The following is a 14,133-nucleotide window of genomic DNA, read 5'->3' as shown; positions in this document are numbered from 1 at the left end:
TTTTCTCAGCTGGTGTTACAAGGATTGGAAAGGATTCAAAAGAAATTCTTGTAGAGAGGTTTGAAGGAGAAGAAAATTCATTTAGTGGATTGGTGTGGTGTGTCATCTTGACACCCATGCAGATTGTACTTTTCTTTTTATTTTAATAAATTTCTTCTTTACTCTTCAAAAAAAGTGGATTGGGCACACGTTTGTAAACCTATGGCTGTCGGGGCCCTTGGAATTAAAATTTTGAGGCTAATGAATTCAGCCTTGATTGGGAAGTGATTTTGGAGATTCAGCACTTAACCCCAAAGACTCTGGAGGCAGATTATTGCAGAGGAATTTGGAAAAAGGAACTTCAACTGGGACACGGGGATAGGTGATGGGCCCTAAGCTGCTTGATTTGGAGGGGTCTGGAAAATTTTCATAGCAGCTTTATGAAAGGAAAACAGATGAAAGTAGGAGCAGGAGAGACAAAGCTATTTAACAATTGAGAAAGGGAACTGCAGAATATCAGCCATCTGGATATGTTCTGTTGGGACATATTTTCACATACTAGTCAATGTGTATAGGGGAAAGGTCCTGTACAGTTACTGTATAAAGCCAACCTGATAGTGCATACACCATAGAGATATTACATTGCATCTATAGACACTGAAACAAATTGAAAAAAGAGAGAGAAAGAGAGAGAGAGAGAGAGAGAGAAATAGCCAACCAATATGGACAAGGCACCTATGGTTTGAGCTAAGTAAATGGCATGTGACCCTCCAAAGAAGGATCATTAGCATATGCAATTTGAAACATCCCATAAATAAAGATGGTTTGATGTTTAAAAAAGTTAAAATATCTTTTGAAAAAAAAAATCCAACTTATGCAATAGAATAAATACAGTGATATGAGGGAACAATATGAGATCACCTGCTCTGTGCTTGCCATTGAACCATGGCATGCAAGCAACTGAACTCTACTTGGGTCTCCCAAAAGAGGATGAGCCTGAAGTTGCTCCTTCAGAGCATTTATGTCATCCCAACCAGTCATAAATACCAAGATGGCACCAGGCCTTTCTTTTCTACATATATGGCAAAGAACATGTTCTATAAGGTTAAAACCTAAAGAATCAGGATTCCAACAGTGCAAAGACTCCCTTGTCTGTAGGCTGTACTCCCTAAAATCAGCAGCTTCAAGGGCATCCTGTTACAAGTTTAAATTAATCAAAAAGAAGAAGACGGAACGAAAGAATGAAGCAACACCAACAAAGAAATTGCAGGTCACTTCAATCAATATACCTCAACAACAGAAGCAATTTGGCTCTTCCTCTTTCTGAGAGCTTGTTTTTGCATTTTCCATGCCTTATCATGACCATAATCATCAATTTGGTTGTACTGTGTTAACCTGTACCCAGTCATTTCTAGAACATTCTCTAGAAAATGAGTTCGTACTGGATAGGTAAATCCCTGAAAAAAAATAAAACCATAAATGTTACAGATATAAATTCAAGGTATAATAAAACAACAAATTAAAATAAATGCTTAAGAATACCAAAAAAAACTAATGGTTAGTTTAAAAAAAAAAAAAAAAACTTCACAAAAGCGTAAGCTAAATAATTGCTAACAAATACAGGCTACAGAAAAACCATGAAGATCAAACAAAGAAAATCAAAACAATTTATTCCCCTCTATCTTCACACTGGAAGCTTTTTAAAATGGCATAAGTGATCAGAGTTCATCAAATATGTGATAGGGTGGCTGTTGAATGAGGGTCATCCAAAGGTGGTGATAGGGTGACTGTTGAATGAGGAGGGAGCAATGTGGAGTTACCGGAATAAAATTAAAAAGTTTAGATGGTTGAGTAGAAGCATCCAAGTCAGAATTCAATGGATACAGACTACAGAAATCATCTAACTCCATGGATGATGCATTAGCAAAACAAGGGGTGGAGCAAAAATTATTTGTTTTGGGATAAGATGTAATTATGTGATAAGGGCAAAGGTAGCAGTGACTACCTTTTGTAATGTATGGATGTACATCTTGTACACTTTTGCTTCTTATTGATAAAAGTCTATGGTACTTATCAAAAACGGAAAAACAAAAAAACCAAAAACAGAAAAACATTCATTCTCTTTCCATTGAAATGAACTCCAAGAAGTTTCATCCTTAATTTCTAAATTTTAATGTCTTTCCAAATTGAAACAAATAGGCATAATCCAAACAATAAAATCCTTCGGTCAAAATGGAAGATCATGATACACCACTGACACTCCCACCAAATCCTTTGAACCTTTCCTTACACTTTGATATATTGATACTTTCTTCGAACACTTGCTTTCTTCTTCTTTTAACCATAAGCCTTAACTTAAGATTGGATCCTTAATTAAAGACTGAAACCCTTTGTTCAGCCAAAATGTTGAGCAAGTAATAAAGAAACTTCTCATGAAGCATCTCTAAATAAACCACTTTTAGAGATCACCTTGGACGAGCCATACGGCCCAAACCTGAGTTTTGCATAGGCTGAAACCCTATGCAACCTGAACAAAATCCAGTCTGATCCCCCCCCCCAAACACACACACATGTATATATATGTTAGATGAGTAAACAAGTACAAATGAGCCCAATACAAATTATCCCTATTACCCCTTGTTTAGCTAACCCATCAGCCATAGCATTAGCTGTTCTCCTAACCCAAGAAATTGTCAAGTTTATGTTCCTGGTTATCCATTTAGACTTTTTCATTCCATCCCTAAAACACCATATCATAGACTCTGGATCGTTCAACCATCCTATCACCAATTTTGAGTCCCCTTCAATCTCCACATTTGTTAGGCCCGTGACACTGTGACAACACTTGGCACTTGGTATACACTTCTTGTAGCATCTTAGAGATGCTCTAATTCTCAAATCAACATAAAAATCTTGGCACTTAGAACACACAAAAAAAGGTATCACAAGAACAAAGAGTCCAGACTTTAATTCTATTATTTTTACAATATTTTAGATTATGTAATTAAACATTATTTATTACCATGTCCTAGTAACCAAATTTTGAGGTTGATGGGTCAGACAGCAAGGGGCCATTACTTGGAGCAATGGTAAGATTATGCTGACAAGCATGAGAATGCAGGTTTAAGTATGAGAGCAGTCGATTTAAGCAAAACAAAAAAACAAAAACAAAAAAAGATGTCAGGATATGGATATTTGAATACCCCAGACAGCTAAGACCAACATTGGGTAATGGCCTTTTTACGTGTTGGAAAGCTATGGACATCTGAATATCCGGCACTTGTGCCATGTACCAGCATATCAACACTTCTCAGCTTGTTATATCTTAAAATAAAACAAAAATTTTGCAGGATTTGATACACCAAATGCTTTCCATAAAATTAGAATGGGGAAAATGCAAAATAAACACAATAATAGGCAAGAAAAAGGATGGTAGACACAGGGAGGAAAGCTATAAAAATTAATTCAAAGAAAGCAAAAAGGAATTGCCTCCAGTCATTAATGTGAGAACCAAGTCATCAACAAATATGCATATATGGGATTTGCATGCAAGTATTATAGAACAAAACTGAGGCACTAAAATTGAACATGTGAAATAAAAAAGCACAAACAAGCATCAATAACTAATTAAATGGGATTTGCTTCATCAGTAAAAACCTGATAAAAGGTACAGGCTAACTGAAATAAACCTTAAAAGATAAAAAGAATGACAACATAGAAAAGCAAACACATCCATAAGCTAATAATTTGACAGAATAAAATGCACACATCATATGCACTAAAACTGTACCTATCAAAGTATCAAACACAACTGCCAATAATTATTCAGACAACCAAAAAGGTAAAAACCTATATAACTAATTTATTAGTAAGGTTAATTATGAAAATGTGCAATTGATTGCTTTTGTACATATAAATGATGCTTATCTTTAGCATCTCAGACTTACTGGAATATGTAGCACTGGAGCTCCTCCAAAGTAGGAAGAGAAAAGGTCTGCATTTAGAGTTGCACTCATCAAAATCAATCTCAAATCTGGCCGACGAGGAAGGAGGTCTTTTAGGACAATAAGCAGGAAATCTGGCATTAATGCAAACCACTGTCAGAACTCACATCCAAATATCCAAGAACATAACATGAATTAAAGCCATGAATACCTTCATTCATCCCACGCTCATGAATCTCATCCACAATAACATGAGTTACACCTTTCAAATTTCTATCAACGAGTAACCTCCTCAGCAGGATGCCTGTAGTACAGAAAAGAAGGCGTGTGTCCCTCCCCTTCATACCCTCTAGCCGAACTTTATAACCAACCTTCCATAAGAGAAAAATGAAGAAATAAGTTCTTTCTTCAATATGTGAATGCTGAAGGTGTCCGAAAAATAGAAATATTTATCAAACACTCTAATAATCAATGAGAGCAGAAACCCACAGATTCACCCAATTTCTCTCCTCTCTCTGCTGCAACTCTTTCAGAAACAGACATGGCAGATATTCGTCTAGGTTGAGTACATATAATACTACATACAGCTCCACGGGCAGCGTCTATCTCAGATTCTAAAATGTATTGAGGAAGTTGTGTGGTCTTACCACAACCAGTTTCACCTGAGATGATCACAACCTGTAAATCATCATAAAGATTCCACCTATCATTACATGTACAAAATCATCTAGTGGAAAGGAAAAAAGAACACAAGTAGGCAGTGTGTGTGTGTGTGTGTACGAATCAACCACAAGTGATATGAAATCAACAGTAAACGCTAGATAGGCTGGGAAGGCAGAAAATATTCATGCAGTTCACCCCATGTGGTTAGGATGCTTTCTTGAATCAAGTTGAGTAAATTTTAAAAGAAGAAATATCATGTGCCTCATAGAGCACGGCAACATGCCTAAATTGAGACACAAGTTACCACATTGGAAAGCTGAAAGTCTGAAACTGATCTATGGTAATTGGTGGATTTCACATGGACTTTTGACCAAACTATGTTGTAAATAATTGTTGCTACACATAAATGCCAACTAAAAGCATCTCAGCTCAGAACCTAATTCTAAAACACCAAGTACTCTAATCCAGTAGCAGCTGCCCGGAACCAGACCAGACGGACTCAAGGTGTTGGAGATGGAAGAAGCTGAGCAACTTCTCCATTAAATCCTTCTACAAGCAGAATTGCAATGTTGAGAACTCAAGTTTCCCTCAGTCATCAGTCTGGTTACTAGACAAATGCCTAAACAGGGACAACCTACTTACTTAGGAGAGGTGTACCCTTGCAATCTGAAAGTATTATCCCTCAGCAGAAAAGAGAAATTGCTGTGGAGTATCATCCCAGTAGCTATTTCATGGGGTATCTGGAAAGAAAGAAACCAAAGGAGTTTTGAATCGAAATTTCACAGTAGAAGTGATCAAGAAAGTGTTGGGAACTGTTCACTCTTGACTGGCTGCAACAGAACTATTTTGTAATACACCCCATCATAGTTTTTTTGAGCTCGCATCATTGATTTTGTAATGTAGTGCAGGCCACTATGGCAATGCAAACACTTCCGAATAGTGACTCAGTGTACATGGCTATACTTGTACATGATTTAAATTAATGAAAACAATACCTCACCTTTTTCTCAAAAAAATGGAAAGTGGTAGAAAGGAAGAACCAATGCATGGTGGAAGTTTCCAGAGGCCTACTATTTCATATGAATGTCTGATAGTTTTGGGGGAGATGCAGTTCAAACTGCAGTTTATTTGATAAATTGATTGGCATCCAAGGTGCTTCAATATCAATCCCCACATCACCTTCTTGTCCTCGTGACCCTCTCTTGGTCTACCCTTAAGAATCTTTTTTATTTTGACAGCTTTTAATACAACTTCTCATTGTACAAAGGACCTTTTGCTTTAATTCAATTATACTTTACCTTTCCTCAGAAAAAAAAAATGATTTCATTAAAATTAAAGAAGAATTACACAGCAGAAGAGAGGTAACCTTTCTTACCTCTCCTCACCGGAATTAATTTTATAGTACAGGTTACAATTCTGCCCAAAACATCTGATTTCTTCCCACCCCTTGTTTCACTAGAGCATCAGCAAAAGCATTAGCAGTCCTTTTAACCCAGCTGAATTTCATTTTCCATATTTTACCCTTAAGAGTCTTGGTGTACTTGTTTTGTACAGAATCCGAGTCATACTTATTTGAGTCTTGATCTTATTTCTATTCTTGCCTCTATTATTCCTATCACTAAGTTTAATGATATATCAATTATAAATCTTCAAGTGTCACCAGGTTAGACCCGTCCATGGGTTGGGCTTCGGGCCTGAATTTACACTGTATCGGGCTTGGGCTTCGGGCCGGGCCCATTCAAATTTTGGCAAAAGCCAAGCCCGAGCCCGGCCCATGAACGGGTCTACACCAGGGGAAAGAAAATTCTCATATATTTGCTTTTTTTATCATGTTTGTTCCCATGACAGACAGAAGGAACATAATTTCCTCCTGTTTTTCTCTTTTATTCTTTTTACTCCTTTTTTGGGCTTAAGGGGCCATTTGACAACATCTGAAATGGCTGAACTGAATGACTTAGTCAATAAATTATTAAGACTCTTTTTGTTTGCAATGCAATTTCATTTGCAGCTATTTGGCTTTGGTTTTTCTCTTTGCTTGGGTGCAGGTGGACTTTACCAATGGAGGTTAATATGCAGCTATGCTATTTGATCCTTCTTTGCTTACTTGGCCAAAAAAGAGGGGAAGGATAATGTGGAGATGTGTCAGAGCAGCCTTGATTTGGACCATCTGGGAAAAAAGGAATGCAAGAATCTTCACAGAGAACGAGAGAAGTAAGGAAGAAATCAGGAATTGTTGATGGTTAGGGTGATCCATTGGACCAAGACCTTAGAGTCTTTTGATGATATTTGGAGGTTGTTTGGGTACCACCAATTGAAGGTTTTGTTAAACCGAACTTTGATGGGAGTAACCAAGGTAATCCAGGCCCTTCTGGAATAGGAGGGGTTTTGAGAGATGGAGAAGGTAAACTTACTCTTTTCTGGCCCTGCAGGTGTGAACCCTTTGCATTCCCATAATCAAAATTTGCATGAAACCATTTGCACTCCCATACTTATGCATCAGTTTAAATGAAATTACATGCCAAACATACGACACCTAAGGTTGTGAATCCCTTCAAGAAAAAGTTATTTGGCAGAAATTGGGTTGATTACTATACCCCTGAATATATTTATTATTGTATCTGCCAAAAGGCAAACCAATAAGTCATTCAGTTTCATCCACTTCAGCTGTTATCAAAGTGCCTCTAAGGATTGTATACTCCCTTTTTCTTCTAATAAAAGTAAGGTCAACTTGAAATTTTCCGACTAAGGGACCATTAAATAATGGCTGAATGCCTGAACTGAATTGTTTATTATTTTTACTTTTAGTGAATATGCCATTAAGTAGGGAGCACGGTTGAGGTTTCAGCTTTGTCATCTCACATATGGGGGTATTACAGAAACTTTTCCTAAATTTCAATCAGATATCCGGAAAATATTAGGAAATTTGTTAAATATTAAAAAAATATTAGAAAGAATATGAAACTTATAAAACTTAAATAAATGTTAAAATACGTACAATCACACACTCAAAACCTAAAAAAATAGAATCTGTTATATACAGAATGTTCTGAAAGTTGTAATCGTACCATTTTTTGATAAAATGTAGTCACAACATAAATAGTAGAGAAGGTTGAACCAAATTAAATCATTAATAGTACTGAAAGTCGAATTATCAAAAAAAAAATAGTATTGAAAGTTGTAATATTGCTTCTGCTGTTAAGAAAATGTCATGAAATTAAAAATACATAATGCCAAAAACTTACATATATATAAGAAAGTTACTTTACCCTATTTTGAATCCACATCTACCCAGTATTGTTATTTGTTAGTGTTGCCCATTGCACCAAATTGAGCCATTGCCCTGTTGCAGTGCCACAGTGTCATAAAATGGCTCTGGCAACTGGCAAGGAAACTTCAATATAGCACATACTGCAGGTGGCATGGCAAGTGTCATAATCATTATTAATGGTGACCACTGAGAGCAGCATATTGAAATTGAAAAGAAAAATGTTCTTAGTGTGTATACATTAAAGTTATTTGCATTTCAATATACAAATAGCATTTGCACATATAATTTGTACATACAAACAACCAATTTGCATTTTCTTTAACATAGAAAACTGATGAGGGTGGGCCTTGGCGTAACAGTTGGGTTGCACTGCAACCTGGGTGACCAGGGTTTAAATCTTGGAAACAGCCTCTTTGCATATGCAGGGGTAAGGCTGCCCACATTGATCCCTCCCAGACCCCGCATTGGCGGGAGCCTCGTGCACTGGGCTGCCCTTTTTAGAAAACTGATCTTCTCCATGGATTCTTTCCATGTTTTCATGTCTGAATCATACCATTAACATAATGACTAACCTGATTTTGTGAAATGGCATTCAATAATGCATCTCTTTCTTTGTAAGCAGGAAGACTTCTACGAAATTCTTGCATCTTTTGACCTTCCGGAGATTCCTGCACAAAATTAGGTGTCAAAAAAAAAGGTTTTTATTTTATAAGCTACAACTATAGTATATAAAGAAAATTAGAAAATATTGGCTGTCTAGGTAAACTTTGATGGGTGCTGTTTAGGTAAGGTTGACTTTTAGAAACAGCCAGGAAACATAATGACTATATCCTCAGGTCCTATTGTCCATGGAAATTCCACAATAGAAGAACTATTGATCGTCTTACAAGGTTTGAGATTGGAAAAAAATTCTCTGTGGAAGGGGACTCAAAGGAAGTAGCTAGTTGGTTTAAAAATAACAACAATGGCTAGTGGCATTAACACACAGTGAGACAAACAAGACAGTTAGCCATGGAATGACAGCAATATTCACATGGGTCCATAGATCAGTCAATAGCTTTGATGTTGCACTAGCAAGGCAAGGGGTTAATAGAAGAATGTTATTTTGGAGGATGTATGTGATTGATTACTTCTTGATCGTGGATTAGGTAGCTGGTGTTGACCTAAGCTAAGAGAGGTTTTTGGCACACTTTGTACTCTAATCCATTATTTTCCATGTATCAATAAAGTTTAGCATAACCAATCAAGAAAAAGAAAATTAGAAAACTAATAGGACAAAGTCATGAATATTATATAGAACTCAAATAACAACTGCAGCCATTAAATTAAACACACACACACACACAAGCAAACAACAATGTAATGAGCAGATACAGTGTTGATTAAAGGAAAAGAAAAAGAAAATAGCAATTTACTAAAATAGTGGAACCATGGTTATAAACAAGAAGAAAGGTTGACAACCAATACACAGAGGGGGGAAAGGAAAGATTGATAATTGAAAATATAAAGTAAGGAACCCAACCACTCATTAATTTCCTCCTACGCTATTGTCACTTAAGCGGTGAAAGGTAACACAAGCTCTAAATTAACCAAGATGACAAATAAAGGAGACATAATATATATAATATATTATATATACCATTTACTAGGAGCAAGCATCACAAGAAGGTAAAAATGTCAGAAGGATCAATTCTACAAAGAAGATTTTAAGAGGAAGACATATCGAAGTAATTACAGGAAATTACATCCAGCTCTAGGGAAAAGGAATCAAAAGAGATTGACATTTCCGGAAGAAAAGAAAATTACTATAAGGAAGAGGAACAAATATTGGATAGAATAATAATAAATCATAAGCAACCCAGGGAAGATGTCTGATAATTATTTCTGTCCAAAAAAGAAAAAACAAAATGTGTACATAAAGTATGTCAATGATATTTTCGAAGTAAAATATAAACAATTTTCAGTAGGAAAATATGAAAAAAAAAAGGTTCTTCTTCAGTACAGTTGAACTGAAAAACTTGACTCCATAATACACTCTGCATTGATTAAGTGCAGCCCACCAAATAAAAGAGACTACCTTACAGTAAACTAAGTCCAAAAAAATAAAGAAATACATGACAGGTTCATTTAATTACAAACAAGATGGCACTCTTTGAAATTTGTCAGGACTCAGGGTAAAACAAACCTGCCAAGCTTGTTGCTGATTACGCAGTTGCAAACTTCTCCGCCTAAGGATTTTCTCCATGACAACACTAGTTGGTGCAAGGGGCTCATGTTGCTCAAAAAGCCCTTCATCTGTAGCAATACTGCCACTGCTGCTTGATCTTGAAAAGGCAACATCTGAAAAAGCACCCTTATTCTTATGTTTCCGGTAAAGGTGCTCTCTAAGATGAACATCCACTCTTCTTTGCAAACCAAATGGTATCACCACCTGTCAATTTATGAGAATGTCAAAGACATAATAACAGTTTCTAGATTTAAAAAACAAGAAAGTTTTACTTTGAAAACCATAAAAGCAACCATGACCTAACTTGAAATTAAGAAAAAAGATATTTCAAAGAAGAATAATAGAGAAAGAGAGAGTACAATGTTACTGCAAAAATATTAAATAATGATGTCATTGCTTGGTAAATGAGAGAGAGAGAAAGAGAAAAATTACAATGGGAGCTGGAAAGGGATGTAATTGTCATTCATTACATTATTGCCAAAGTAGTAAGGTGCTTTGGAGTTGAAAGAATTTCATCCAATCAGTCACCCTTTAAGTGTCTATAAAATCATTCCAAAAGTGTTGTATCATAAGTAGAAAGGACTGCTTCATAATATTGTGAGTTCAAAACAAATAGCATTTGTGGAAGGAAGACAAACTCTCTAGAGAGGGATTTGATAGCAGAACCGTGTTGATTTGAGGTTGAGAAGACGGAAGCAAGGGCTGATATGTATGTAATATTGATCTTGAGAGGGTATATGATCATGTTGAATGGAGATTTCTTTAGCAAGCCTTACATTCCATGGAATTTGAAAAAAACAAGTGATTGGGCATTGTGTCTCATTGGCTTCATTTTCCCTGTTGGTAAATAGAGGTGCAACTTGGGCAGACTTGGGTTGGGCTTTTGTTTAATCTTGAATGGGTATGGACCAAAGGTCTGGGTCCACCGCAGTTTAAAGCCTTCAACTTGGTTTCAGGTACCCAAGTTGCACCCCTATTGGTACATGGGTTTGGATAAGATTTTTCAAGCATCTAGAGGCACTTGTCAAGGTGATACTGTTTCCCCTTTATTATTTGCTTTAGTTATTGAGGTTCTTGGTAAAATGATAAGATTTGGAGAGGATCTGAGACCTACTGAAATATTTAAAGCTGGTCCAATTATCCAATTATTTCTCATTTAAAATATGCTTATGATATTACAGTTTTTCTTAAGACATCAACAGAAAAGGCTTGGACAATTTTAAAAAATTTTGGAGGATTTTCTGGTCTTAATGTTAATCAAGGAAAAATTGTTTGATTGGTATGTGGTTAGCTACCAAGGGGTGCTTGATGTGTGAGTGTGTGTGAGTGCATGTATCATTTTTTCACGCATTAACAAAATCTATTGTTACCGATCAACAGAAGAGTCTTTGATTTGAGCTGGAGAAATCTGCACGATTTGCTTGAACAAAGGCTTTGCTTCTATATCACAACTAGCTATGTTGGAAAGATGGAATATAGATATTTAGCTATTTGATTAGACATCACATTACTCTAATCTCTAATTAAAAGACCCTTATCAAGTATGGTGTTTCAAAGAGACTTCTTAAGGGATAAGGAAAATGACTAAAGGTGGTAACAAGGCTGTAGGTTAGAAAGAAAAGCTATATGGAGAAGGGTTGCCATATGCAAATATGGTGTAGCAAGATTTGATTGGGATACTAGGGAGATTTGTCATTTCATGGGGTTTGTGTGTGGAAGAGAACAATGAAATTTCAAGAGTTTGCAGGGTATACAATATAAATTTCTAGTGGGAAAAGGTCTAGAGTTAAGAACTAGGAAAATGAGTAGAGTAGGGAACAGAAGCTTTGTGATCTTTGCCTTGACTATCATTTAAGTTTTGAGGGCATTACTGTTAATCAGTGCTTCAAAAGAAGAAGAGGTTATTAGATTGTATAGTATCCCTTTTAACATTGTACCTTTTTTATTTTATCTTTAATAAAATTTCTTTCTTTTTACCATCAAAAAAGATAGGGAGTTAAAGGAGTACATCTCTTTTCTGAGCATGCTGGAAACATCTGAAATTGACCCAGGCACATGAGATGCTAGTCGGTGGAAAATATGTACAGATGGAAAGTTTTCTTTAAAGTCTTTTTATGGTACAGTTATCAGGAACTAAATGGAGCTTTTTTTTTTTTTTTTGAAAGTGGTATGGAGCACTCCAGTTCCACCTATGGTTGTTGTGGCTTTCAGATGACCAGTTTATGCTACCATGCAAGTATGCATAAGATTTGAAGAATATTTTGTGAAGTATTTATTCATTGCAAGGCTGCTTCTTTTCTCCTTTCAAGAACCAAAGGCTCCAAACAAAATTTTTCAAAAGTGGCCTGTATTTCCAGGAGGCAGAAGAGTAAAAATCTTATGGAGCCTTAATTATGTTTGCAATACGTTGAGGTATTTGGAAAGAAATAAACCATTGTATCTTAAGTTGCTTTTATGAATTAAGTTGCAATGTTCTATTTTCTGCTGCAGTTGTGATGAAAGCTCTTTGCCTACCCTTGCACCATTCTTTTTATAATGAAATTTCTTGTATTACTGTCAACAAAAGTACCAAGTAATTAGAATAATACCTCCCTCTGTGGACGCTTGTTATCCAAATCAGATCTGTAGTTCGGCAGTGGAACCTTACTAAAGACGACCACTTTTTCATATTGACGACTGCCAAAATTAAATTAATTTCAAGATCCAAGACATTGGATAGACAAAAATGCAAGACAAGTAGTTGGGACTAGAAAGTTTGGCATACCAATGTAAACCCATTCTAGTAGCCAATGCTGAAAGGTGCTCAAAATCCCGTCGGTCCTTTTTCTCTCTTGATACCAATTCTTGCTCATCTTTATTGCGCAGAAGCATGGTTAGCTTCCACTTCCATTCATCAATGTTATCAAGAGTAGAACCCTGAAAACCAAAATAAGGAGAAACATTAGAGGTTTAACAAATACATCCTTCATATAAAACAATATAAGCCCAAAAGTAATGACAGGCGAAAGAAAACCACACGTAAAAGAAGTAAATCCTAATGATAATTGCAGTGTTATTAAAAGTATCAACTAGTTACAACCAGTTGGTTGAGGGTCACACTAAATGAATCATTACCCAGTCAGTTGATACCCATGATGCAGAAGCCTAAGGCAAATATCATATCTATACAAAAAGGAAACAGCCACCAAAGTCTAACAGCAACCTAGTCTAAACAGCAGGTCAAGAAATGGACCAAAAGCTAACTTAGCAACCCTTTCTGCCCACCAACAAACAGAACAACAGTTGAAACAATAGCAGTAACTAACAAAGCACCACCATTAAGACCTTTTTACCTAAAAACCAGCTATAATTTTAGACAAAAACAGCCCATATCCAATCACAACAGTGAATTAACTAAGTTTTTATGGATTCAAAATTCAGGACAGCTAAGATTTGTCAACTTACTTAGAACTCAGTTTCTTTATAAAAACATGTCTACAGGCTTAATCCTAAAATTATTGGAAAGATAGATTTTTACTTTAGTTATTTGAATTAGGTTCGAGTTTTCTTTTTTTTTTTTCTATTCTTTCATTTTTTTCTTTAATCTAGTTAGGTCTTGAATTGTATATATTACTCCAATCACTAGTTTTGGTTACTTAAGTATTATTCCATTAGGTTGAGAAATATTTATATTGTGCTTTATTGTTTTAAAGGAGAAGTTTTATTGTTTTTAGGGAGAACAATAACATGATTTAAGGATAACTTAAAACCTGATGGAAAATAGGAAGCAAAGGAAGAAATTAATGATATGTGGTTTCAGATAACAAATTGTATTAAGAAAGTGACTAAAGAAATCCTTAGAGAATTGACAAGTAAAAACATTAAGTTCAACAAACTATAAGAATAAGGAGATATTGCTACAAGGCATAGCAAGCAAGTAGAAATGGGGAGAAAAGAAATTTATGGAGATATAACAATGCTAAAAAAGCTAAGAAATCAGATCTAAATCATCAAAGATGCATAAAAAAAAGGAGATTAAGGAGAGGTAAAGAAGGTTTTTATTTATTGGAAAC

General features: G+C 35.6%; 1 protein-coding gene across 1 annotated transcript in view; it reads right to left on the bottom strand.

The window, feature by feature from the left end:
* Positions 1–14,133, bottom strand: part of LOC148854965 (DEA(D/H)-box RNA helicase family protein) — a 39,714-nt gene that overhangs the window by 18,512 nt on the left and 7,069 nt on the right. The window contains exons 2-10 of the mRNA XM_088941509.1: positions 12,846–12,997; positions 12,670–12,757; positions 10,040–10,285; positions 8,427–8,522; positions 4,413–4,601; positions 4,135–4,294; positions 3,927–4,057; positions 1,269–1,436; positions 901–1,173 (exon numbers count right to left, since the gene is read on the bottom strand). Coding sequence (XP_088797635.1) covers positions 901–1,173; positions 1,269–1,436; positions 3,927–4,057; positions 4,135–4,294; positions 4,413–4,601; positions 8,427–8,522; positions 10,040–10,285; positions 12,670–12,757; positions 12,846–12,997 — 1,503 coding nt within the window. The remainder of the gene's footprint in view (positions 1–900; positions 1,174–1,268; positions 1,437–3,926; positions 4,058–4,134; positions 4,295–4,412; positions 4,602–8,426; positions 8,523–10,039; positions 10,286–12,669; positions 12,758–12,845; positions 12,998–14,133) is intronic.

This window comes from Nelumbo lutea, chromosome 4 (genome assembly GCF_056320005.1).
Source record: "Nelumbo lutea isolate HS-2025 chromosome 4, American lotus-T2T, whole genome shotgun sequence".
Taxonomy (NCBI): Eukaryota; Viridiplantae; Streptophyta; class Magnoliopsida; order Proteales; family Nelumbonaceae; genus Nelumbo; species Nelumbo lutea.
The sequence above is the reverse complement of the archived record's forward strand: the minus strand, read 5'-3'. Positions and strand labels throughout refer to the sequence as shown.